The sequence below is a fragment of the Fusarium graminearum genome, chromosome 3, assembly GCF_000240135.3.
Source record: "Fusarium graminearum PH-1 chromosome 3, whole genome shotgun sequence".
In the NCBI taxonomy this organism is placed as follows: domain Eukaryota; kingdom Fungi; phylum Ascomycota; class Sordariomycetes; order Hypocreales; family Nectriaceae; genus Fusarium; species Fusarium graminearum.
The window spans coordinates 5,508,141-5,533,053 of NC_026476.1; the positions used below are offsets into that span (position 1 = coordinate 5,508,141).

Consider the following 24,913-nt stretch of genomic DNA (forward strand, 5'->3'; position numbering starts at 1 on the left):
TACCGCTGTTGCTTTTCCCTGCCAGCCTTCTGAACAATATCAACACCCTCAATCCTTCTCGCCTCCACAATAGCCTTGCCTGTATCCGTCTTAACCAGAGCCCTTGCACTCTGGTATATACCCTGTCCCGGCATAGTGACAAGCCCCACAGCACCAGAGGTCACTTTGGTTGTCATATTCAATAACCCTATACCAACCCCCTTTGCTGCTCCAGCCGCACCATTCTTCTTGCCCCCTCTTATCGGCTCCATGACTATACCCCCAATACCCTCGACAATTCCGTGCGCAAAGTTCTTGCCAGCTGCAATACTCCCAGACTTCCAGTCGGTCACCGCGCCAGGGTCGTAAGCTTGACCGCCGTATAGTTTCGGAGCATTCCGCATCCCTTCGGAGACTGCATAGGGAAGGTCGAGTAACATGCCCTTTGAGTAGTGCTTGAAAAAGCCACCAACGCCAGAAGCGGACCCTTTCAGAGCGGCCACCGTGCCGTGTTGCTGGTGCAAATCACTGGTGCTGCGGCTCTTGTTCAGTTGATGAGGTACAGTCAAACCCGCCGGTCTTCCAAAGACGTCGTCGTCGTTCGTGTTGCCAGGAGTCCTGGAATGTTGGTTGCTGGGATTATTCTCAGATGAATCGCGACTGCTAGAGGCCCGCCTCGACTCTTCTGAGCTCACAGGGCGGAATGCCTGTATCGGTTTCACGACAATATCTGATGCTGAGGTCACCAAGCCCACAGTGGTTGTGGTGAGGGATGCAAGAGCCGCAGTCACAGGATCCCAGCGTCGATTCTCTATGTGGATAGGATGGGACTGATGACTATGGATTGTTAGCAAAAGCAATAAGTATGGCGCAATGGGAGAAATACGCTTTAATATTCTTCCATGAGACTTTGTTGTTCGCCACAAGAATCTCAGAGGCAATTTTGGATAATTTTATAGTCTTCCCGCTCTTCTTCAGTGTCCATGATGCTGCCTGATTTGGTAAAATATCGCACCGCATCTTGTTGAGAGGTAAGTTTGCGTGGAAAGAAGCCACAGCGCGTCTGACACCCGCCTCACGAGACATTTTCTGTGCGATTTTGCGCGCTGAATCAGATGCTTCTGGGGTCAGACAGAAGCGAATAGCGTCTGCCAGGTTGTCTTTGTTCAGACTCTTGAAAGGAATCGGGGCTGGTCCGGCACCACCGGCGTTGACCATGTGTCCCCAGAACGGTTGACTGGAAGACAAATGTCAGTATTTAGACACAGACCATGACTACCAATGGAACTTACTCTCCGAAGAATGGGACGATAGCAGTCGGCTTGGCGTTGAGTAACCCACAAGCAGTCGTTCCGGCACCGCCATGATGGACGACCGCCCTGACTTGCTGGAATAGCCATTCGTGGGGACAGTCGCCAAGGAAGAAAATACTGTCGTCGCTGGGAGAGTCTCCTCCCAGTTTGCTCCAACCTCTTGACACAATAGCTCGAGTGCCTGTTGCACGTACAGCTTCACGGATTGTCGCTGTTAACTCTTCGGGATTATCGATCACAATACTGCCAAAACCGATGTATACTGGAGTTGTTCCGCTGGAAAGAAATTTCTTCAGGTCGGCATCGGGTTCATAAGACGGCATATCGCGAAAGAAAAAACCGCAAACATCTATCAAAGTCAGAACAGAAGAAAAACAGGGCAGTAGTTTAAGCAATATTACCAATGTTATCGGCCCAGTCTGTTGGTTTGGGGACTAATGCTGGCGACCAGCAATACGTGACAGGCACTCCAAGTGTCTCGGCCAGACATGGGCCTTCGCTGAACGGAATTGTCTCGAGGTCTAGTGTGTGTCTCCATGCGTTGATAACGTCGCCAAGTCTATCGCAAAGTCAGTATTTGTTACATCGATAAAAGGCTTCTGGTTGAACACTTACCCTTGCCATGTCATCCATTCCACCAAGCTGTAGGAGACGTAATTCGCAGCGCTTGCCGACATCTCACTGCCGTTGGCTTTGAGATTTGCAAGAGGATGACAAAACTCCCGTGTGCTTGTCCATGGCATGGTGAACATGAGATGAACAGGGATGGACAAAGCTTGTGCACAATGAATATGGGCGAAACTGGGCGGGTTGGCAATGATTGCATCTGCAACAAATGGCTGTCCCGTCAACTCATCCGGTCGAATGCAGGAATCCCAACACTTGTGAAGCATCTCATTCACCATTTTCCGCTTCTTTTGAATCTCGCCTCCCCGCAGAGTTTTCATGCTAGGAAGTAGACCTGGGTTCTTGACCATGTATGCCATAAGCTCAGCGGGGTCGCCACCAATGGAGTAGAATTCAAGACCAGCATCGCGGACGAATTTGTCGAACTGGCCGTGGGTCGCGAGTCGGACTCGATGGCCATGGCGCTGTAGTTCTGTTCCAAGGGCGACAAACGGTTGGACATCGCCTCGACTGCCGACAACTTGGATAACAATGTTGAGACAAATGCTAGACTGGCCTGTTTCCGAATACTCTGGTGGAGGCGGTAGGCTTGAGGGTTGCTCTAATGACACTTTCGGTTTTTCGATTGGAGCTAGTCGCGATAGCCGTCGAACTAGTCGCGAGCTGAGGTCAATGTCAATACGGCCGTCATCTGTTGTCGTCGTGTCAGCCATGAGTGTTTGATCTAGAAACATGACCAGATATTAATACCTCGACCAGCTGTTGTTGCTTCCAACTCTGCTACCACCTCATTTTGTGGTGGAGCTACAATTTCTGGCATGCTCCCTTCAAGCTCATGATACTGTGGCGGGGAACCAGAGTCAAGGTTCTGTGCTGGTGACATGATTATTTTTGGTGTTGGAATGCTCAGTGTGTGAAGATAGAAAGAAATCTTTATTGACGGAGGGTAAGACAAATTTTATATGAATCTACCAGTGATCAGACACAAAAATTGCCTGACTAACAGGCTCGTTCCGTCAAGTGCATATTGAAGTTTGGTATCCGTGCTACCCTCGGTCAGATCCGTATACGCGTATACGTGGACGCTTGTACCAACATGTTTCAACTATTTTTAAAACACAGCAATTGAATCAGATCCCACACAAAGCTCCGCCCCATAAGTACAATCGCCGTTATTTGTACGTATATCGCTCGTTCGCGTTTATCTGAAATCCTTCTACACTCCGATGGTTCAGCGCCCGTGCTTGGCCTCATAGTCACCACGGGAAACGCCGTAGGTCTTGAAATGCTTGTGGTTCATCCAGGCGATAACAGCGGCCCAGAAATGGATGACACTGAAGAAAGAGTCAGTAATAGTCAAATACTAGTGACAATGCGCTTACGAGTTCAAAATAGCCATCAATCCTATGACAACACCAATGCCACAGTTGACGCCAGAACAGATTGCGGCGACACTTTTGAATGAGAAACCCATTACAGCCGCCCAGAACACAACGTCAAGCGTATTAAGTACGGCGTAGGCCTTGAGACTTCCGAACCGCTTGAACTTATCTACCTTCATGGTGACGATCTCGTAGGCAAGGAAGACCCCTGATTTAGCACTCTGGAGATGTGTTAGTAAATGACAGACCGGATTGTGGAGATGATGGGGATGGCTGACCATCGATATAGCGACAATATCCATTCGGTTGAATGGTATTTGGGATGGTTTTGTGGCAATCTTGGCGATGCCCAAGATGAAGATGAGGAGTGTAAAGGCGACTTGGAGGATCAACACCTTGTTCTTCCATGTTGGCTCAAAGAAACGGCTCTGGAAGAAGCCCATGATGAAGGCTGATAGGTTAAGCGGCTCGGCTCGGTGGCTTTAATAGCAGTAGCGGCAAAAGAATCACAATCTCGGGTAATGGAATGGATACACGTTTGATGAGGTGAGGAGGGAGAAAATGACAATAGCAAGACAGTAAAAAAGACGAGATAAAGAATAGATACAAACATATAAAATATGAAAACTTGGGAATTAAATAGTACGTTCTTATCAGAAGTACCCATGCATCTGGTAACTTTTTACGCGTATCTAGCAATTGTGTCATCGCGGAGCATCAAAAATAACATTGCGTTGGCTAAGATTGTGGCACAGTGGAATCTCAGTACTGATCGTCAACCATGTGTTTATCAGATCATCTCTTGGCACGCATGCCTTTGAACAGTGTCATCAACGATGTCGCATTAAAAACGGCGGTATGAATCCAATTGTCCTTTTAGGCGCAACACTTTCTCTGAAACATGCTGACATTCTGGCGTTTAGTGGTGGATACAATGCACGGAACTTTATTTCTTTACGCGTATTGCGTGTGCTAGGTTCTGTCTTACTTTCTAGACTAGCGTGATCGTTACGTGTAAAATCAGGGTGGCTTGGCGAACACCGCCACAACCTTGACGCGAGGACAAGATAGTCAGCTACAGCAAGCTCAGTGGTGGCGGGCACATTCTCTATCCCAGGAACTAGCGTGCTTGGTTCTAATGTCTTCACGCCGCGATTTTATATCAGGATGTTGGGGCTATAAATACATGTCTACAATAAAGGACAGGCACTTGCGCTACATATAGGGTAACCTGCACAAATCATGACTTGTGACCATGTCAATCAACTATCCAGTTCAAGTAGCATCACTTGAGTAGTCTATTGTTGGGGAATATTAATCTTGGTCTTCGTATCCGACAAGGTTATCGAATTGGACAATATGATAAACTCCAGAAGTAGATGTCTTTGTCGGCTGAATCTCTTATGTGTCTCGTCGCACTAAATTGTGCATTGTGTGGTTTGGATCGCCACTTTGGAACGCCAGTTTCTACTCTATGCCACCAAATCCAACAACCCTACGCCCTGGATATAGCAGTTAGAGGTAGCGATGGTAAAAACAGGACCGGGATGAGATAGGTACATATTGGGTTGAGATATCTAGGCCAGAGTAACATCAGGCATTGATCCGTGATTCTTGTAAAAAGTCATCAATACTCCACGAGTGTTTAATATTTATTTTTCAAGTCTTTTATTAAAAATCCTTCTCGTTGCTACCGCTGGATTACTTGCTACCTCGTGGAAACTCATCTGGAAGACCCCAAGTCTGAATCGGAATCTTTCCGACATGAGAAGGGGGTATCGCAGTAATACCCTTTGCTATACCAAAGTGGACCCGAAGGAAGTGTCTCATCTTGGCCACCCATTCTCTCCTACCAAAAGAATCGACGCCGGTGAAAACAATTTGCTCATAGAACAGTCCGAGAGCGGGCAGAACTTGCAGAATGAGGTACCCCAAGAGAGTTGGTACTTTTTCGGCCTCCATCTGCGGATCGCCCTTGGAAATAGTGACGAAAGTCGATACGCAAGACTCGCATAATAGATCGGTGAATGACAAAATCTGGTCTTCAATGTCGGTTCGGCGAGGGATACTGGGATCGGTGTTTCCTTTCCGTTCTCGGAGAATATCATATGTGAACAAGAGTGCTTGGTTGATGATACCTCGAGCCATCCAGTAGAATCTCCAAATTATCTGCACCATCAATGTGGAGTAAGTGTGGTAGTTGAGAGGTCTCCATGGACTGTTGATCAAAGGCTGTACCCATTCAGGGTGAGGTTCAAGTGGTAGCGGATCTGTCTTGTATCTCAACGATTCGGGCGCACTTTCGTCCCATTCCTCGAACCGCCTGTCCAATATTGAGGCTTTTTTCCCGACATTCGATAACCTCTCCAAACCCTCATCTGAATCATAATCAAGCAAAGCGGTTCTCCACTCAGCGAATTGGCATGCAGCTTCATAAATGAGTTCTATGTGTGCGTAAAAGGCTGGCGATTTTGGCAACGCCAGCTTGTTTACCGATGTCCATGGTACAGGAGGAGCTTGGCCATTCAGAAAGCTGCCGTATATCTGTGAAAGCATCAGCATGATATCTAGGATTGGGTACTTCTGGCCGTACCATTTGCAAGAAGCAGACTGCTGAAATTTCAAACTCCGCTGGCGACTCTATAATCTTGTCTTGTCCACGAAGACTCAACAGTGTGGAGGCGCCAGTCATATGGGACACCCAAGAACCCTCGAGTGCAATGGATTCATGCATTAGACCCTACATTTAATCAGCCACCACGTTCTTCAGTCAGCTATACTACTTACAACACTTACCTCGTAAATGCCGAGCAGAGTAATGGCTGATACGACATCACAGTATGATGATGAATCGTTAATGGAAAGCAATTTGACTTTCAACATCTGGATCGCCCTTCCATACCATTTGTTCCCTTTTGTCAATGCTTCAGGTGAATTGAATCTTTGTCCATAACTTGCATTGGCCAGGGCGTTGATAGATTTGTGCACGAGACTGTCGATGCTCGCGTTGGTGTAGATTTGAAACAAGTTGGCAAACCAGCTCATTGTATAACCACCAGATGTGTTTCCCAAAGTAGCCCAGTCAAAGAAAAACCTCTGGAAGATCTGTGTATCTGAAGTAGTTGACTAGCAATTGGTCAGCTCTGTTAACAAAACAGACATGGTATAGTTAACATACCAATGACTCCATGGCTAGGCTGAGGTCCGAGATTGCTGTCTGTGGGTCTTCATTTGGAGATCGTCTTCGCTCGGAGGTGGAGCTAGTCGAATCTGAAGTGTTGCCAACCGAGTTGCTCGGCGGCGATTCTTGTTCATCTTTGCTTGGCCAAACACAAGTTTGGTTAGAACGAACACAAGAGGTGCAACGAGGCCTTGTTTCGTCACACTTTTTGCGTTTGCTACGACAAGTAAGACATCCGTTCTTGGAACGCGGTTGGTTTCGACGATACTTTGTTGGGTATGCTGCACCCTTGCAGGGTTGACTCTGTTGAGGATCCATTTTCATGATACACAGTCTCTGTTTCTGTTACTTTGTCAACACACTTGAGAATTAAACAGAATGAAAATAGAAAGAACTGCTTGGACCTGGACAAACTATAGCTATTTATTGAGTTGCAATGAGGGCTAAATCCTACGATGCTCTCAAAGAATCATGGTCTCCCCTAATCTCGTTTTTGCATGAAAAGCAAGGTTTATCTTATCTAAACGCTTATCGTCAAGAATGGCCCCCGCCGTTAAACCATATCAAGACAAGGTTGGATCGCTCCCCGAGACGTCTTAGGTATCAACCAATGATAGGAATTGCGCTAACTACCATTACGTTAATTCCCCAGCTTAATTTAGACACGAGGCACTTCACCTTCCCAATAGCATCGAATCCTTTGAAGGATCGAGAGAGAAACCAATCAGATCGAGACCGGATCGCCACAAGTGCCGTAGTTGCTACTTGTAATGCCGGACACGGCTATTTTGTTATCACTTGACTTGAGTGCTCATAATCGAGAAGAAACTTAAATGCACTATCGACCTTTTGAGCCCAAATTGTAATTCTTATGGCTCATATATATTACATGGTTCAATGTCTTAAAAACAAGTGGTGAATGTAAATTCAGTTAAATCTTACTCCTCCTATGGTTAGATAGTGTTCTGCAGGTATGTATGGCTGCTCTTCTCCTCCGTTCCGACCAATGGTAAGACTCACCACACTCTTCAATAGTCTAATGTCACGTTCAGGCACTCCCACTTCTCTGAATACATCAAACGCCCTTGAGAATCCTTTATACCACGAGAAATTCGTAACCTGCACCAGGCAAAGCCATGAAATGATATCAAACAACCAATGCTCATCATGTTGCATAGCTAATCTCACAACATGCGTATTTCCATGTCCCATCATTGACATATGAAGGATGGGAGGTACGGCGACCCAGTTCTTCATCCATCCATTTCTGGCATGCCACTCCATGATGGACAGTTTCCCCAGTTGGTCATAATCAAATCTCACAAGCGCGCAGACAGACACAATGTCGTGTCTCTCGATGGCTCTGGAGATGAGTTCATAGTGCAAGCTATCTGATACTGGGATGCGTCCAAGAAAATATTCTTTGGCGGGGTGCTGCATCACAAGGTTGACAAACATAGGACTTAGCCATCGGATCAGGTTATAGTCCAGATCCTTCTGAATGACTGAGGGGGCATAGAGGCCAATGCGCCTCAGCAATGTCCAGAGATGGACGTAGCTCCGTATTCTTTGGACGCCTCGACATTTCGTGAGCTCGTGTTTCAGAACAAGAATATGTCCAAAAGAAAGAGCCCAAATCATCCTGGCCCATTGAGGAGACACCCAACTTGAGATTGACTTTGTTGCTATCGGGCGTTTCCACCGGCTTCGAAATTTAGAACTTTCGGCATTGAATAGAAGCCGATCTATTGATTTCAGCAGAGGGTGTGGGATGATGACAGGAACCGGAAGATTGTCCTCATCGATACCAAACGAAGGATGGTCAAGCAAGGTGTGCCATTGTGGTAGTGACGGGAGCTCTTCCAGATGAGATGTTTGGTGTAACCAGTGCCGCTTTGCATAACTTGCCAATGGGAAGTGATCTCCCTGGTTGTGATTTCCCTTCCGCTTCGCTAGAACCGGACCGATATCTCTTTTCAGTTTCGACCTCGAACTCAGGAGCTTGTTTGCGATACTGGTTCCCATATGATGCGAGCCGATAGCCTTAACCGCCACTACCTTGGGCATATGGCTCGCATTTATGTTGGGCACTACATCCTTCGAAAGCCTAGTTTCAAAAATGTTGCAGCTTAGGTACGTTATTAGCGTCTCAGCCATGTGCTGGTTTGCTTCCATCTGAGTAAAGCTCAAGTCAGTTAGACAGTGAAGCTCTTCTAGACAAAAACTGCGTGCGCTGTGATGAATAAATCGGACAGTGTCGTCTTCTTCGTCCACCATCACCAGACTACCGCAGAACTTGAGGACCGGATGTATGCTTGTTATCTCTTTGTCCGCATCCCATAGTGTCTGGCCTATAGTGACGCTTGCGGCTTGTCGCAGTTCGTCAGCTGTCAATAGCTCTCGTGCACCAACTAGAAGCTTGAAGATTCGGACATGGAGGTTCTTGGAGTCTCTTGAACTTGCTTTCGAAAGATTACGCTTGAATGTTTCCGTCAAGTCACTGGGTAAATCATGAATGGCTTCTCGAATATCGTGGTCTGATACTTCATCGCAGATGGAGTCAAGTTGCAAAGATACCCAAAGAAACCTCGGAAATATTAGCATAGGTTTCCAAAGGGGCGAGATGAGAGAAGTGGTACGAGTACTTACATTCCGTTTGCCCCTGTGATAAGCTCTTTCTTAACTTCTTCAACCAGATTTGGATCTCGAATAACAAGTCTTCCATCGTCAACTCTGCTGTCGACTTCTGCGTTGATAAAATCCGATATATCTGGATTTTCTTCTGGTATGACAACGTTGAAGTCAAAGGATTCTGTTCTCCAGACTGAGACATTGTGGGGTGTCCGCACTGACAAGCATATCTTGTATCCAAATTCCTGTATCTTGACCAAGTGCGCCAGAACTGTTCGTTGAACCTCCAATTCGCATTCATCCAGACCGTCGAGCACTATGGATGCCTTGCCGGGCTTCGCTCGCTGGAAGAGATCAACGATGATGGTCGAGTCAAGGTCAGATGCTGACTCAAAAAATAGATGATCAAAGCTGCTGTCGTTCATGACATGCTCCAGAAGCTGTCGTATGAGACACCCTAGAATTGTCCTAGTCTTCATGCTGCTCTCATTGTCGTGTCTTGCAAAAAAGTAAAGAGTTATTCCGTTGTTCTCCAGATTGAGATCATCGACAATGTTGGCTAGCAGAACGGACTTTCCAGCACCAAGCTTTCCAAGGAAAAGAATAGAGGTGTCTTCAGATCCTTCTTTCCATTGCCGATACGCTTGATAATGGTTTAACGTCCCAGTTGTTCCGCATTTACGAATTTGCTTCCAGGTCATTCGATAGTCATGCTTCGAGCATTTGTCCAAAAAGCGATATGACTTCTCGATCCTCCGTTGTTTATTGGAAGATTCGGAGCGAAATGTGGTCAGAGAGCGGAAAATGGAACTTTCCTTCGCTTCTTCAACAATTGTCTGATTCAGCAAAAGGTTTGTTTCTTCCTTGATGGCTGAAGACCATAGGTCAAGATCATCTTTGAATTTCTTCATTTGAGGATCGTTCATCGTGGAGGCGAATCGGCCCAAGGCGGACTTCTTAGTCCATAATACTGACTGATGGCATAGCTTAGTGATGACAATGAAATACTCGCATAGATTGACTTGTAGGGCTTTCGACTTCGGGTATAACGCTGCCATGGTTTGGTAGCGTGGTGCATTTCGACCAATCGCCATGAAGAGCTGTGACAGGCTTTCCAGATATGTATAGTACCCTATGATGGTCTATTATCGGGTGTTAGTGTAACTAGTGTCAGAAAATCAGGTAGTCGAGTTACAGATACTCACATGAAGAGTGAACCTTGCAACGGCCCAAACTCCGCAAGCGATGAGATTCTGCCCTCCGCCAACTACGATATCCCCCAAAGCTGCAAACTGCTGAATGGCCTGGAGTGTATTCGTCATTCTTGGTCCAAAGCATCGTCCACGACCATGTTTGCTAGTAGCTTTCAGATCGATTTCGGCTGTTAACCGCATGACATCTGACATCGTTGGTGCTGTGCTGACTGCCCGGTCGCGTGACGTCCTAAACATTGATTTCTGCTCTGATGTGAGTAAGGCTTCAAACTCAGACACTGCCTGGGCAAGGCGAATTTCTGGTTTCAGGCTGCCCGACTCACGAATTACGAGCGCCATCGCGACGATTGCTAGCGCAAAGGAAGACGGAGGTAAGATTAAATCAAGCCACAGATTGTAAAATGAGGGGATTTGTGGGGTGCGGCTGAGATTTTGCAGAGAAACATGCAGGGGTTAGTCAAATAAGGCTCTGGCTGAGGAATCAGATACTGCTCATCTGACAGCATCGTTCTAGTTGCCACGAAAAAGTAAAATCGAAGATGGAAACCCTATCCTCTGGGGGGGGGGATTCTAGTTGCCACGTACGACATTGTTCTTAAGCCTATATGGGCTCACAACTGGATCCAAAAATTATGAAGCCATCGCGCTCAATCAATTTGTATGTGTAATGAGTATTGAATTTCTAACTATATACACCGAAGACTAGTTTTGCAGATATTACTATCTCAATGTGCCCTTGATTTGAGGCTTGAGATAAGTCTCAATGTACTGGTCGTTCCTCCAGCCAGACCAATCAGGCTTCTTCATACCCCAAGAGTCGTCAAACTCTTGGATACCCTGACGAGTATAGTATCGGCCAACAATAACCCAGATGAACCAACTGGCCTGCATCTCAGGAAGATACTGGGACAGACAGCTGACATAAGTCTTGGCAGTCTCGTAATCCGCTCCGTTCATGGCTTGACCAAACTCAGTCAACATGACGGGGAAGACCTCAGCGACATTGGGATCAGACTCATTCATGGCCTGGAAACCCTTGTTGTAGAGGTTGTAGCGCAGGGAAGGGCAGCTAGTTCCCTTGTTCTCATATGTGTGGATCTCAAGAACAAGCTTGTCCTTTCCATAACCCACAAAGTCGTCGCGGTTAAAGACTTCGCCGCGGGGCTGCATCTTCTCGCCACTGTAAAGAGGGGTGACATAGGTATCGTAGTTCATGCCGGAAATAACAATGATTGCGTTGGGGTCAGCCTGGTGAACAGCATCGGCACCCTGGCGCATGTACTTGTAAAGGTCACTCCAGTTGTATGACGCGTCACGAAGCTTGTTGTTGTTGGTAGGCTCACGAGGCTCGTTGCGAAGAGACTGTGAGACCTTGGCGGGCCACTTCTTAGCCTGTTACTTGTTAGTATTGACTTTTTCTTAGTGTCACAGGGGATACATACATGAGCGGCCATGTAGGCACCGCCTCGAACCCATTTGGCAGTGTCAAATTGGGTATCTCCCCACCAGGTGTTGCCATCCTCACCACCACAGCACCACTTGCCTTCAGAGATGTGGTTGTCAAGGTTGATGTAGATCTGTTGACGAAGACACTCAGCAGCAATGGCGTCGTAAACCTGTGGCTGATTAACATTGTTCTTTGGAAGAAGCCGGTGGCATTATCTTACCTCAAGACGTGTTGTCTTGGCAGTAAAGGTAGGGTTATTCTTCAACACCTTTGCCAGAACAATAGTTCCGTTCTCTTTTCCAAGACCCTCTTCAAAAGCAGTCTTGATATCGATGTCCTTGCCGCCGTTGGCATAGATCTGATCAACCATCTCTGTGGCGAAGGTAAGACGAATGGCGTTCATGCCAATGCCCTTGATATCTGACAGAACACCCTTGATGGACTGGTACTGTAGACCCTCGGGGACCATGACTTCACCGTGGCCAGGCCAGTTGGCGCCAGCAAGCTTAACCTTCTCATTATTGGCATTGACGATCCATCTGCCAGAAGTTTTGAAGGGTCCATTGGGCCATGCTGCTGCGGCATTGCCAATGAGGCAGCCAAGTGCAAGAAGGGGGGTCACGAAGTGTCTCATCGTGAACTGGCGTGAAGAACAAACAGAAACAATGGGTGTACCTCATGAAGACTTCTGAGATGCGAGTCCGAGGAACTTATAGTTCGGTGTCCCATTAAGCTCATGGACACCGGACGTCCCGGAGCGGACCGACCACCTTGGCAATCTTCTTGGGCACAATGCATTGTCAACAACACCTGACGTATGCATTCACTGATGTCACGATACTACGATGGCGAAGACCAGGGGACAGAACCTGGGGAAGTCGATGGCCTCCCCAATAAGGCTAGACAACCGTTGATCTTTGCGTTTTACGAGGACCTGATTTCCCCGCATTCACTAAGTTACCGCCTTGGGCCATTCGGCTCCGGCATCCCCGACAAGATGGACCCTGGTTAGTGATGCGGGGTGATTGTCACGAGTCGACGATAGTTTAATCACCCTCGGTAGTCAAATTGGAGCTACCCCTGATGATAGTGATACGCCGGGAAAGCTGGGAGCGAGCGAAAGGTAGGTGTTGCTATGCCCGCTCTGCGCATCGACCCGAGTCCATAGACTGTTTAGTGAAGACGGGGAGAACATTTCAGCATTGCGACATTTATCCGTGTCCATGTCACAAGTCTCTCTAGACAGAATGGGAAAGAAGATCACATGCTATTAATATTAAGAGTTGATTCAGGACACTTGCCCACCCTCATGAAAACATCGCTATAGCATCTCATAAAATATCCAGGAATTGTTAGCGGACTACTTGCCCCATTAGGACGACAGGCAACTGACTGGACGGGAAAATCGACAAAGATCGGCGCATAAGACCAACAGCCGATTAGCTCGCTTACAACAAAGCTTGGCAATGACCTACCCTACGATGCAACCCAAAGTGTGGCTAATCGGGTTGTCTTGCCGTTGAGTTCCTACGACGGTCTTCATAGGTGATAATGGGGACTGCAGTAATCAGTTGCTGTCTCATACTAAATGTAGTATAATTTTGTAGAAACGAATATCATGGATGGCCACCATGTCTTGTTTGCCCTAGTTTGGACTATGCTTGTCCATCAGTTGGGCTTCTGACCCCAAACAACCTTTTGCGCAAAATATCCATGATGTTTTCCCGATCTTATTTCGCGTCTAAACTGCGCAACGTAGGCAAGAATATCCTCCCTGCTCCAACCGAGAGTATGTGCCATGAACAGGACGAAGCCCTCGCTGTCAGTATCAAGACCATGCTTAGTGTAAGAACCCATCTGCTTTTCGACGGGATCATCTGGCCAGCTACCAATTGGGTTCTAATTGAAAGTTAGTATAAGAACGGTAAACTGATCCGGTGACAGCATACTCTGAAGTCGAATTCTTGGATGTTGACGAATCCTGCTTTTTCCATGGCCTTCCTCTGAGTGCCGTCCTCAACAACCGTGAAGCTTGTTCCAATCTTTTTGGAACCTTCAATGAAGAACTTGCCCCAGTGTCCCATAGCCGAACTAGGGTCGACTGTATTATCGTCACTGCTGATAGTGGACGCAGCTTCGTGACTCTCAACCCACCCCCCAGGTTTGCATACTCGAAAGGCCTCAGAAAAGAAGGAGTCCCAGTTCCCAATACTACCCATCAACCACCTAGCATGTATGTAATCAGCAGAGGTAGACTTAAACGTCCATTCGCGAGTGCAGTCCTCAATTATACTGTCAAATGTTAGCTACCACCAGATTGGTCTTGGCGGTACTTACAATTGAAGATTGGGCGGGATCCATGAAGGCTGGATCGGAGAGAGATCAGTTCCAATAATTTCGGCGTTTGGATACTGATCGGCAAAATCACTAGAATCAGATTGTAAGTCAGAAAGCGACAATGATCATACTATGTTCGCTCACATAGCCCAGATACCTGGAAATCACATGTCAGTGCGAGGTTCAATATCGGGCGCTGGGATTGTCTCACCTGTTCCAGTTCCGATATCAATCACTTGCTTCAAGAATATTAGTATATCACCACAACAAAACACGATTTCCTTACTTTCACATCATATTGAATCAGAGGAGCCAGATGAAGCTTATCACCTAGCCCAAGGGTCAGGATATGATGACTGCGACCTGTCAAGATAATGGCCCACAATCATAGAAGCAAATGACTTACGTGAGGTCCATCAAGTCTTTCTGCTGCTCGTCATTAGACCCCCTTGTAGATTCGTTAGTTTTCACAAAAGCAATAAAAAATCACGATGGAACTTGCCAATACTGCGCATTCCCTTGCTCACTATGATACGTGCGACCATGAATAGTTCTGTACTGCAGGATACTGGAGGTAATGGATGCTGAAGTTGAACCACCATCAGAATCGATCGCTGTGTCAAGAGCATCATTGTTTGCATCGGCGGCCTTATCAAATGATTTAGCATTATGTATTTCTATGCATTCTTTGTGGTTTACTGACCTCTCCTTTCTGTACCCAGTGGCTAGGCTCCAAGAGAGTAGCTGGTTGAACTGTGTCTAATCGAGCCATGCCCTCGTCTTGGCTAGTCGGCTCAGCGATTTGGGACATTGTGTTTCACGATAAGGATGGATGTAGTAGATAATCACAGATTACGCTGTCTTCAAATGGTAAGGCAGGATAAATGATGAGCGATTAAAACCGAGAAGAGAGGCACAGTGGCATGATCTGAGATTAGAGGCCCGGAACATATCGCTTCCGATTGATCCTTGCATACCCGGTCTAAGGTAGAGGTGTGTCTGCTCACAGATACTAGAAGATTTATGAATAATTAAATTAAACAATACATGGTACTTAACGCTGATGAAGAGGCACGACAAGGCTCAAACGTGACAAAAAGAATGCCGAGCTACTTGTTGTCCTCTTGAGCCTTTTTATCTTCAACTTTATGAAGCCTGATTGCTGCCAGCCTTGCAGATCGCTCAAACGCTTCGCGCTTGAGTATGCATTTTCCGCATGCCGACCCAGTTTCATTTTTGGTTATGCCATATATACCACCTGAGCATTCTCCGCAGACTCCATCCGGAGGAGTGTTGCCACGAACAGATGTGGTTTTGTAATGGTAGTACTGCTCCCAGCATCTTGGGCAGTGAGTTATGGTAAGATATTCTACACACATAGTGGGCTTATTGTAATATAGATTGTAAGAACTATGAAAATGTTGATCCTTGCTAATGCCTTGACGTTGGTGAAGATCAAGGTAATGGCGAGTATAAAGAGAGTCTCAGATGCCTAGAAAGCTCCCACGCTTTATATGCTGTTAGTGGTGGCGTGAAACGCAGATGCTGTTCTATCGCTCAGCCAGACAGCCTACTTAACATCGTTTGATGACCCATATTGATATTCATAGACACAATCGATCTTTTATTCCATTAGTCACGTTTCCCAGTTTTTCATCGCATAGTATAAAATCAGAAAATTCGCAGAAGTCGGACGTCCAGAATCGCTCATCACTATCCTTCATTATTTCCTCTTGATACTTTACTTCCTTTCACCTTGCTTGGCAGCATATATCAAAATCAGTGAATCATTTGCAGTGACTGAAAAATGTTATCTTGACACTGACGCCTTTAAAGATTATGGATAGGGGGCGAGAATGCAATGCCAAGTTGACATGTCTGCATTGGTCAAGTGCATATAAATTGGCAAATTGCTATACCAACGACGCGGATATAACTAGGCACAGAATCCGTTTTGGCACTTCTATCAATGCACAATTGACATGGAATTGCGTTGTATAGCTAATATAAGTACAGATTGAAGAAGAAAACCATAGAAACGCCTCAAAGACCGCCACTCGTTCAATATCAGCTATAGTCTCAGGCACTTAGGTTTGTCCTCTACGTTTCTTCCTCTCCTCCTCCTCTTCCTCTTCCTCTTCCTCTTCCTCTTCACGTTTCCGTCTACATTCATCACATTCAGATCCATACGCAATAAAATATAGGTCCTCAATCTCAAATCCACAGCTGCCTAGACCCCCACCTCTAGGTATGAGTGTGCACGTCTTCGTTAGGTTTATGATATGTTTTGAGTTGCCACAAACAGGGCAGTCGATAGATGTGTGCGTTCTAAAACACATCTTTGTTTGTTATATCTGGTGAAATGGTCTTGGCTTTATTTATCTGAAGGTTTAGGTTTAAAGAGATTAGAATGGTCGCAGGGCTACTGTCGGTATTTATGCCTTTTCTTTTAGACTGAGTCACTTTTCGAATTCCCGGACTACGGTGTTGCTCTGCGAAAGGTGGTAACATAACAGATTTTACCTTCTGTGAATAGCATTGAACGTTAATTAAATGACCAATCCTTTAGTTATATCTTGCATATTTCATATTTACTCTAGTAATATCTTAGGGTTAAATGCCTGTCTCTTTCAAAGCCTAAAGAGTAAAGGTATTCAGCAAATGTGTTAGAAAGGGCGAATCAAATTTTGTTTTTAATCAGCCGCGTCAATAAAGAAACAGATATCAAAGTTCATAAACTGTATTAGGTTCACTAAATCAATTCACGGGCTTAAACAATGTTAAGATCCCACTAACAACTGCTAACAACTTCCAAGTCATGTACCCCAGCGTCATTTGTTCAACCTTAATCGTAGTCGTCATTGCTTAATCTGATTCGTTCTTCCTCCTCCTCTTAGTTCCCCTCTTGTGCTAGTGCTCGGCAGTCCTCACATTCCTCTCCATATACCCTATAAAACGTACGCTCGGTAAAGAAACCGCATGACTCAAAAGACTGACCGGGTCGAACATAAACACATAAGCCCGTTTGGTTGTTTGTGGCGTATCTGGTCTCACAGGTAGGACAATAGACCTGGGTACAGGTTACAAAGCACATGTTTGATTATAAACGGAAATATTAATGCTTGATGTTGCTTTTGTTAATGTATGTGTGGCTTGAACTTATAGAAAAATAAGAAATTATGACATTGGAGAGCTTTATATAAACTTTGACGTTCAATGCGTCACTCTCTTTATCGTTATGTATCTCATCAAGGAACTAGCCTAGTATGTGGACTCACGTTGTATGAAGAACATAGAGTATCTCGTCGTTTTTAGCAACCATATCGACGGTGAATTCTTTTTCAGGACAAGAGAGTGTAATTGCAGACTGAATCATACATTGGATTGAAATTGACTTAACGATACTCGCTGTCGCCCGAGTTACGATGTTAGCTATCGACCTCAGGAGGTAATGTGTCAAATGCGAGCTTCTGGGGATAGCATTCAAGGGGAGTTCAATACTTCATTCCTTCACTTGATTTATGTATAATATCGTATCTCTGGTTGGCTGATTTTCCAGTTTCAGCTCCTGGTTACTGTTTGCACCAGCAAGTGAAGATGATGTGACTTTGAGACTACAATTTGTCTATAACACTGAAAGTGAATGCAAAAGTGACTTCACTGATTAAATCAAACACATCAAAACCGATTTGTGTTACTCTTAGTAAGAAATATGAATCTAAACTTGAGACTCATGCGAATGGCCGCCATACAGGCTAACTTAACACTATTTTTCCTTTCTTGGCCCTGCCCAATCTTCTTCTTATCCTTCTCAGCCCCCTTGTGCTGGTATACATTCGTCACAAACTGCTCCATAGGCCGTCGCGAAGTCATGGTAGGTCTCACAACCGCATGAGGCAAAGTACTGACCCACACGAACATACGGACACATCTCCGTTTGGTTCGTCGAGTACGTATACCTTTCGCAATTAGGGCAGTAGACTCGAATATGAATTACGGTACACATCTTTGTTTAATACTCTTGATAGTCGGTGTTGGCTTCGTTTATGTATAGTTTAAACTTGGAGACAACATGATACTGCAATGCTTTAAATAGGTTTCGCTGTTAACTGAGTCACTGTTAGTATCGCCCGATATTTTATGTTGTTCTTGTGGGGAAATCAGCTCATTGTCTTGATTCAAAGGGTTTCTGAATAACATGGGCGATGGTTTTGTGTCTGACATCTATGCCAACATTGAATCTTCTTCTTATACACTAAACAGTAACCAATCGCAAAATACCATATACAGAGTTGTACATTGACTTGTTCACACTCACTGTCACATGTGTGACGATACAGACTTTTGATTCGAGCTGTTACGCAAAGAATCACGATCAGATCACCACCGGGAACGGTTCTCAATTCTTTTCGCCCTTGCGATGTTCGACGCACTCAACACTAGTTGCTTCCAACTTCTTCTCGGTCTGCTCATCAGAGTACTTTTCAAAGACTTCAGAAATCTCTTCTAGAGACCGGTTCTGTAGAATAGTTAGAATACAAAACATAATAATACGAGTACGGGAAAAGCATACCTTGGTTTCAGGAAACATGAAGAATACTGTTAGCAAGACAAAGCACAGCCAGACACAGTACACAATGTAGTACTTCCAACCCAGGTTCTTGAGACCAATGGGATTGACAAACTGGTTGAAGAAGCTAGCTCCTTTAATAGATCCCATCAGCAAAGTAATACCTTTGGCTCTGATATTGAATGGGAGGATCTCGACTGGGTACGCAACTGCCAGTGGGTTCCAGCAGATGTTGTAAGAGGAGGCGAAGAATATGACGCAGGTGAGAATACCGGCACCAGTGGCTTCTGACTTGGTTCGCGCGAAAACACTACCAGTGATGGTCCATGCTACCATACCCGCCAGCATGCACGAGGTAGCCACGATGAAAAGAGGCCGACGTCCAACGCGGTTGATGAGGTTAGCACCAGTCATAGCGACGATCATGTTCCAAATTTGAAGAATACCGTTGATAAGGGTAATGTCTTCTTGAGAGTTGATACCAATGGATCTGAGAACGGGTGCGATGTAGTAAGACTAGGTGTCCAGTCAGTGAGATGCGCAAATGATACCTTTATTGCCAAACTTACAACCAATCCATTTCCTGACCATTGAGGGAAAAAGGCACAGCAAAGAACAAGAAATGTACGATGTCTGTTGGCCTTAGTCTGGACGAGTTCCTTCCAGGAGCGAGTACCAGCGAGCTCAAGTTGAAGGGCGGCTCGGATTTCCTCAAACTCAGCCGCAACAAAAGCAGAATTCTCGTCACCACCTGCGTGATACTTGATGAGGATAGCACGGGCATCCTCATGACGATCTTGACCAACTAGCCATCGGGGGCTTTCGGGAAGGAACCAGAGCCCGACCAGGTTGACGATGGCTGGCAGGGCTTGAAGAGCTGTAGGAAGGCGCCAAGACCATTCAGAGTTGATTCGATATGTGCCGTATGTGGTCCAAGCAGCGATGATTGACTGTTGTAAAGGTCAGTTGGTATCAATATGCTCTGCTTCCAATGCCTATGCTTACTCCCAGGTACCAGAGTGTATTATACATCGATGTGAGGGTCGTTCGCGATTCGGGGTGAGCAAGTTCGGCGGCAAGCATTGGGGCAGAGCTGGATGCAATCGTGATTCCGAAACCGATGAGAAATCGGGAGGCCATATACATGCCCGCTATTCATGGTTTAGTAAACTTGAAGGGGTTACAGGGCGTGTACTGACTGTTGATGCTGGCCGTCTGGATAATGGTTGAAAGGATAACGATAATGTCGCCGACAGCCATTGCCCACCTTCTGCCATAGTGGTCAGATATCCAAGCTGCTGGAACAGTACCAAACACCGCTCCGAGTGGAAGGATGGCGTTCATGATGCCCAAGAGAGAGCCCTCGGGATGGTTAAAGACTGATAAATCCACATGTTAGCAACAACAAGCAAGGAAGCTAGGCTTCAACTAACAGTCTTGCCACCGATTGACTCCCTGAATTCCATTCATGAGACTCGAATCGTAACCCATGGCCGCGCTGACGATCAAAGAGCCAGGAATTAAGAGAAGATACAACCTCATGAGGCTGGGGTTCTTGAAAAGCGATGTCGAAAGTGGTGCAGTCATGATCGCGGCAGTTGAGAATTATCTTGATCGTTGAGGATTCGATGGTAGAAGCTGCTGATAACTTGGATCTACCCCGGGATAATCGATCATTTATGAAGATTCGAAGGACCCTAAGATGGATCCCATTGACAAATATCGTGGCTTGACTTGATGTGAAAGACGCTGGAGATCTAGACGCACGCCGGGAACCTGGTTTGTGCGTGTTACCCCGTCTGGGGCAACCAGTAACTACATCTTCTCCGCAAAACTCTATTGACGAGGTGAACGATGCAAATTTGGCCATGGACGCTAGTCGTTGAGGCGTGTTCGGCCATGACCATGGTGTCGGTGATTCTACCGAGATGCCCCGACCAATGAAAGCCCTTGTACAGGGTTCTCAACCCCTTCGGCGACAGAGCCGAGATGCCCCGATGTAAAACGATTGATTTGGATGGAGACAATTAGTGACCTCGACACTTTTCGGAATGGCTACTGTCAGGCATCGGCCCCGAACTGCCCCGGACGAAGATTGGGGTGCCCATGTTCATGGCAACACTTCACATTACCCCATCATTCTTGGCATCCAGAATCTCATATCATGACCATGTCTCGCCTCATTCTGCTCGTGATCTAGCCAGATTAGCTTCTGGTCACAACTGATTCCCTACCAACAACATGGGTTCAATCGACAAAGACTATGCGCCATCTCGACTTCCGCTAGAGGACTCTGTGAGTCTTCTTTCCGGTGAAGACTTTTGGCGAACTACTCCAAATAAAGCCCTTGGACTTGGATCCCTCAAGTTCTCCGATGGTTCCAATGGCGTCAGAGGAGAAGACTGGATCAACGGAGCGCCTTCAGCTGCTATTCCTTGCGGGACTGCGCTGGGGGCCTCTTTTGATGTGGAATTGGTGTCGCGACTTTCGAATCTCCTCGCAAGGGAGTGCAAGCGCAAGGGCGTCCATGGGCTATTGGCTCCTACCATGAACATCCACCGCTACCCTCTATGTAAGTTTTATCTTGTGTTGCCAATTGAACCGTCACTAACTCATCAGGCGGACGGAACTTCGAGTCCTTTAGTGAAGATCCCTTGCTGAGCGGCTTGATTGCTGCTTCCTTCGTCCAGGGCTTACAAGCACAGGGTATCGCTACCAGTCCCAAGCACTTTCTCGCGAACGAGGCAGAAAACGGACGACGATGGAGCGACAGTGTCATACAAGAGCGCGCATTGAGAGAGATTTATCTCGAGCCTTTCAGGATTGTGGTACAAAAGGCAGACCCATGGGCTATCATGACTGCGTAAGTCGCACACCAGCAACTCAGGCCAACAGACACTAATGAGTACTTTGTTTACAGATACAACTCGGTCAACGGATCGTTCTGCTCCGAATCGAAAACACTTCTCTCAATCCTTCGTGGCGAATGGCATTACAATGGCGTAGTCATATCAGACTGGTTCGGAACCTACAGTACAGTAGAGGCTTTCTCGGCTGGTCTCGATCTCGAAATGCCCGGCCCTACGAAGTTCCGCGAACAAGATAAAGTCCTGGGTTTGCTCAAGCGCGACGAAATAGAGAAGCGCCAGATCAGAGACTCGGCTTCCAGAGTCCTGGATCTACTACAAAAGACTGGTCGGATTGGGCAGCCGGGTCACCCTCCGCCGTCAAAGGCTGAAGAGCCAGAGTATCTCGACAATTTAGAGACGAGGACCTTGCTACGGCAAGCTGCCGAGTCAAGTATGGTCCTGTTGAAGAACGAAGGAAGCACACTACCCTTAGTCAATCGTAGGACCAAGCTCGCAGTATTCGGTCGTCATGCGACGGAACCATCCTTGTTCGGTGGAGGCTCTGCAAGTATCAAGGTTCCATACTCGTCTACACCATGGGACGCTATTCAAGAAACCTACCACGACGCTGCTCTTGGCCCAGGTGTCGCGATTGAGCGTCTCGTACCGCTCCCGAATGAATGTGGCCTCGAACTTGGGGATATCACCCTTACATGGTACAATGGAGACACTGTATCAGACAGCGCGCGCTTCTTTTCGCAGCAGTTGAAAGATACACTTTACATGCTGGTTGAGCATGCCCCAGGCGGTCTAATCGATCGATCCAATTTCTGCACGTCCATGAAGTTCGTGTTCACTGCTCAGCATACTGGCCCTTTCCACATTAGCCTCTCCGGGCCTGGAAACGCCCAATGTCTTGTGGATGGCGAGATCGTACTCGATGTGCAGAGAGGGCTTGATATTTCTACAGAGGACTTCTTATTTGACCGGTCCAAGCTTGAAGTATCGAGAGACAAGCCACTGCAGTTACAAGCAGGACTACGATACAACTTTGAGGTGGTGAACTGGTCTTCGAAGCACAAGGCTCAGAATGTGAATCGAGAGTTCTTCATCCAAGGCTGTCGACTTGGTCTATCACCAGCTCGAGATGACGACAAGGCTTTAATTGACGCTGAGCGTTTGGTTGAGACTGTTGAAACCTCAATAGTGGTTGTTGGTACTGGCACAGAGTGGGAATCTGAGGGTTTTGATCGCGTCAGTATGCAACTTCCACGTCGCCAAGACGAACTCATTCTCCGAGTGGCCGAAAAATGCAAGGGTCGAACAATTGTGGTGGTCAATGCCGGGTCTCCAATTGATATGAGTGGTTGGATAGACCATGTCGACGCTGTCGTTTATGCATGGTTCCCTGGCATGGAATTTGGCAGTGCGTTGGCCAGACTGCTTTCTGGTGAAGTGTCACCTTGTGGTCGACTCCCAACCACGTTTTGGGACAAGGTTGAAGACTATCCTGCCGGGTATGTTGAGGAGTTGATGACCGCCGATAGGAAGATCCAGTATCGAGAGGGTGTGTTTGTTGGCTATCGTCAAGAGTCTCTTCAATCGTACACGCCCCGATTCAGCTTTGGTCATGGCTTGAGCTATACAACTTTTAGTTGTTCTGTCAAGAGCCACACTGCGTCTCTCGTCCAAAACAGTCCGAGTTTCACCGATAGAATCATCTTGACTCTTCAGAACACCGGTTCTATTACCGCAAGCGAGACTGTATTGCTATTCATGGAAGCCATAGATCCTACCACAACAAGACCGCGCGTGGAGCTACGAGGGTTCGCAAAGACTCGTCTTCTTGAACCAGGCCATTCCCAGGATTTGGAGTTCATCCTGAAACCGCGCGACTTTGCTTACTGGGATGAGAAAGCTCATCTGTGGCGTATTGACTCTGGTTCATACAAGGTGCATGTGGCAGGATCGCGTGGAGTTGGAGATTGGAGGGATATCGAGGATGTTATTGTCAAGTTTGCGGAAGGGATAACAATACCTTAGACAGATATTAGAAAGACTTTAGTATGGCATTTATCTCAATCAAGGCTACAATCTTTATTTCGATGCAGATAGAGTCACCTAGTAGCAGAATAGTGTCTCCACACGCGCTTTTTGGTAACAAGTTTATGCGACGGAGACCAGGTTATTTGCCTGCACATCCGACGGCACTCCCATTGAATCATCAAGATTTATTTCTCCGTTGTGAATGTGACTAATATTCGTTTCTAAACAATTTCCTTCCACTCAACCTTTTCTACCTCGGAACGGCCTGTCATGAAGCGAATACTGTTCTGAAAAATGATTCTCAAAGTCTCCATCTCTTTCTCATCACGGGGTCCGTAAATCATCAAATATGTGCTAGCAACAGCGTATTTGTTCTTGACCCAGCTGGTCTCAGGGACCGATAGCCGGTGTCGCTCAGCCCAGCCTTTCTCGATAACCATGCGAGCATCTGCGGGGGACAGGTATAGATGGACAGAGAGATCTGGGTGTGCGTGACCGAGCTCGCCTCTGGCAATGATGGCGGTCTTGGGAAGGCTCTCGGGTTGCGATTCGAGTATGTCTTGCGCAACAAAGAGCGCGTCGTGATGTCGTTCGTACAGCGATTTCTTCGTTTCGAGGATCGATGGGTGTTGTCGCGCCGCGTTGGTGAAAAGATTCGTGATGTACTAGTTTGAGAGTAAGTGTCAGTTCGATTGCGAGTCTCAAGCAAGAAGCCATGAGACTAATATTTACTTACAGTTCTCATACGCTCAGGGGCATGTTGTGATAACTGACGATGGGGAGCGATTCCTCCCAGGAGTGCTCTGTCTCCCTCTCGGCGCGGGAGGTTTTGGATCTCTGGATGGCTTCCAGATGTAGGGTAGTCAGCAACATAAGTTGCCGCGGACTGACTCAACGCAAAAGGCCGGACGCCAAATGTTATCCATGCCCATCCTCTTACATTATATGGAGGACCGCCAGGACCAAGAGCGAGGTAATCGCGATAATCTTGGATGCACCATGTGGTGAAAGCCACTAACATCGCCGCTCCGGAGGTAGCGGCTACCAGCCATGGACGCTGGAATCCGATACGTTCAAGCAGTTTCTTGACATTTTGAAGATAGGTCATGTTGACGCAGTGAAAAGGCCGTTACCCAAGAATTGAACATAATTTACGGACTTGAAGCCATGCTCGGGTATATATGTACCCCAGAAGAAAGGAATCATAGTTGGTAGCTTGGTCTGGGGAGAGATCCAGAACAGTCCAATTTGGGTTAAGCTCACTGTTCGGGGCATCTCGGCCTCTGGACCGACAGATCCATCTATCCCAGTTCTCTACTCCACTCCAACTAAGGCCA

The 24,913-nt window shown here is 46.7% G+C and overlaps 11 protein-coding genes across 11 annotated transcripts; 1 reads left to right on the top strand and 10 right to left on the bottom strand.

Annotated features, from left to right (window-relative positions):
* Window positions 1–48: 48 nt before the first annotated feature.
* Window positions 49–2,802, bottom strand: FGSG_11188 (uncharacterized protein; the record flags this gene model as incomplete). Its single annotated transcript, XM_011326853.1, has 7 exons — window positions 49–79; window positions 187–816; window positions 995–1,216; window positions 1,272–1,641; window positions 1,694–1,851; window positions 1,908–2,610; window positions 2,670–2,802. 7 exons carry the CDS (start codon window positions 2,800–2,802, stop codon window positions 49–51), a joined length of 2,247 nt encoding a protein of 748 aa, XP_011325155.1.
* A 348-nt stretch (window positions 2,803–3,150) lies between these two features.
* On the bottom strand, window positions 3,151–3,744 carry FGSG_11187 (uncharacterized protein; the record flags this gene model as incomplete). Its single annotated transcript, XM_011326854.1, has 3 exons — window positions 3,151–3,253; window positions 3,302–3,522; window positions 3,580–3,744. 3 exons carry the CDS (start codon window positions 3,742–3,744, stop codon window positions 3,151–3,153), a joined length of 489 nt encoding a protein of 162 aa, XP_011325156.1.
* A 1,258-nt stretch (window positions 3,745–5,002) lies between these two features.
* Window positions 5,003–6,800, bottom strand: FGSG_11186 (uncharacterized protein; the record flags this gene model as incomplete). Its single annotated transcript, XM_011326855.1, has 4 exons — window positions 5,003–5,845; window positions 5,895–6,041; window positions 6,098–6,406; window positions 6,480–6,800. 4 exons carry the CDS (start codon window positions 6,798–6,800, stop codon window positions 5,003–5,005), a joined length of 1,620 nt encoding a protein of 539 aa, XP_011325157.1.
* A 406-nt stretch (window positions 6,801–7,206) lies between these two features.
* FGSG_11185 (uncharacterized protein) lies at window positions 7,207–10,666 on the bottom strand (the record flags this gene model as incomplete). Its single annotated transcript, XM_011326856.1, has 5 exons — window positions 7,207–7,284; window positions 7,503–8,589; window positions 8,620–9,069; window positions 9,132–10,255; window positions 10,319–10,666. The coding sequence occupies 5 exons, from the start codon at window positions 10,664–10,666 to the stop codon at window positions 7,207–7,209; spliced, it is 3,087 nt and encodes a 1,028-aa protein (XP_011325158.1).
* A 381-nt stretch (window positions 10,667–11,047) lies between these two features.
* Window positions 11,048–12,408, bottom strand: FGSG_11184 (uncharacterized protein; the record flags this gene model as incomplete). The annotated part of the gene is made up of 3 exons (XM_011326857.1): window positions 11,048–11,719; window positions 11,770–11,943; window positions 11,995–12,408. The coding sequence occupies 3 exons, from the start codon at window positions 12,406–12,408 to the stop codon at window positions 11,048–11,050; spliced, it is 1,260 nt and encodes a 419-aa protein (XP_011325159.1).
* A 970-nt stretch (window positions 12,409–13,378) lies between these two features.
* Window positions 13,379–14,416, bottom strand: FGSG_11183 (uncharacterized protein). The gene is made up of 5 exons (XM_011326858.1): window positions 14,398–14,416; window positions 14,323–14,350; window positions 14,112–14,268; window positions 13,724–14,066; window positions 13,379–13,673 (listed from the first exon to the last, which is right to left on the bottom strand). The coding sequence occupies exons 4-5, from the start codon at window positions 13,991–13,993 to the stop codon at window positions 13,443–13,445; spliced, it is 501 nt and encodes a 166-aa protein (XP_011325160.1). The 5' UTR covers window positions 13,994–14,066; window positions 14,112–14,268; window positions 14,323–14,350; window positions 14,398–14,416; the 3' UTR covers window positions 13,379–13,442.
* A 1,662-nt stretch (window positions 14,417–16,078) lies between these two features.
* FGSG_13841 (uncharacterized protein) lies at window positions 16,079–16,509 on the bottom strand. Its single transcript, XM_011326859.1, has one exon. It carries the CDS (start codon window positions 16,448–16,450, stop codon window positions 16,199–16,201), a length of 252 nt encoding a protein of 83 aa, XP_011325161.1. The 5' UTR covers window positions 16,451–16,509; the 3' UTR covers window positions 16,079–16,198.
* Window positions 16,510–16,724: 215 nt separating this feature from the next.
* On the bottom strand, window positions 16,725–17,984 carry FGSG_13842 (uncharacterized protein; the record flags this gene model as incomplete). Its single annotated transcript, XM_011326860.1, has 4 exons — window positions 16,725–16,748; window positions 17,073–17,181; window positions 17,390–17,519; window positions 17,864–17,984. 4 exons carry the CDS (start codon window positions 17,982–17,984, stop codon window positions 16,725–16,727), a joined length of 384 nt encoding a protein of 127 aa, XP_011325162.1.
* Window positions 17,985–18,510: 526 nt separating this feature from the next.
* FGSG_11182 (uncharacterized protein) lies at window positions 18,511–20,268 on the bottom strand (the record flags this gene model as incomplete). The annotated part of the gene is made up of 6 exons (XM_011326861.1): window positions 18,511–18,630; window positions 18,685–19,197; window positions 19,251–19,631; window positions 19,687–19,832; window positions 19,881–20,060; window positions 20,115–20,268. 6 exons carry the CDS (start codon window positions 20,266–20,268, stop codon window positions 18,511–18,513), a joined length of 1,494 nt encoding a protein of 497 aa, XP_011325163.1.
* A 654-nt stretch (window positions 20,269–20,922) lies between these two features.
* FGSG_11181 (uncharacterized protein) lies at window positions 20,923–23,573 on the top strand (the record flags this gene model as incomplete). The annotated part of the gene is made up of 3 exons (XM_011326862.1): window positions 20,923–21,253; window positions 21,301–21,544; window positions 21,602–23,573. 3 exons carry the CDS (start codon window positions 20,923–20,925, stop codon window positions 23,571–23,573), a joined length of 2,547 nt encoding a protein of 848 aa, XP_011325164.1.
* A 224-nt stretch (window positions 23,574–23,797) lies between these two features.
* On the bottom strand, window positions 23,798–24,684 carry FGSG_11180 (uncharacterized protein; the record flags this gene model as incomplete). The annotated part of the gene is made up of 2 exons (XM_011326863.1): window positions 23,798–24,241; window positions 24,313–24,684. 2 exons carry the CDS (start codon window positions 24,682–24,684, stop codon window positions 23,798–23,800), a joined length of 816 nt encoding a protein of 271 aa, XP_011325165.1.
* Window positions 24,685–24,913: the final 229 nt, after the last annotated feature.

Coding starts and splice junctions, on each gene's coding strand:
- FGSG_11183 (XM_011326858.1), bottom strand. CDS start 13,993: ATGGGTAGTATTGGGAACTGGGACTCCTTCTTTTCTGAGGCCTTTCGA. Junction 13,674..13,723: donor TCCAAGAATTCGACTTCAGA/GTATGCTGTCAC, acceptor ACTTTCAATTAG/AACCCAATTGGTAGCTGGCC.
- FGSG_13841 (XM_011326859.1), bottom strand. CDS start 16,450: ATGTGTTTTAGAACGCACACATCTATCGACTGCCCTGTTTGTGGCAAC.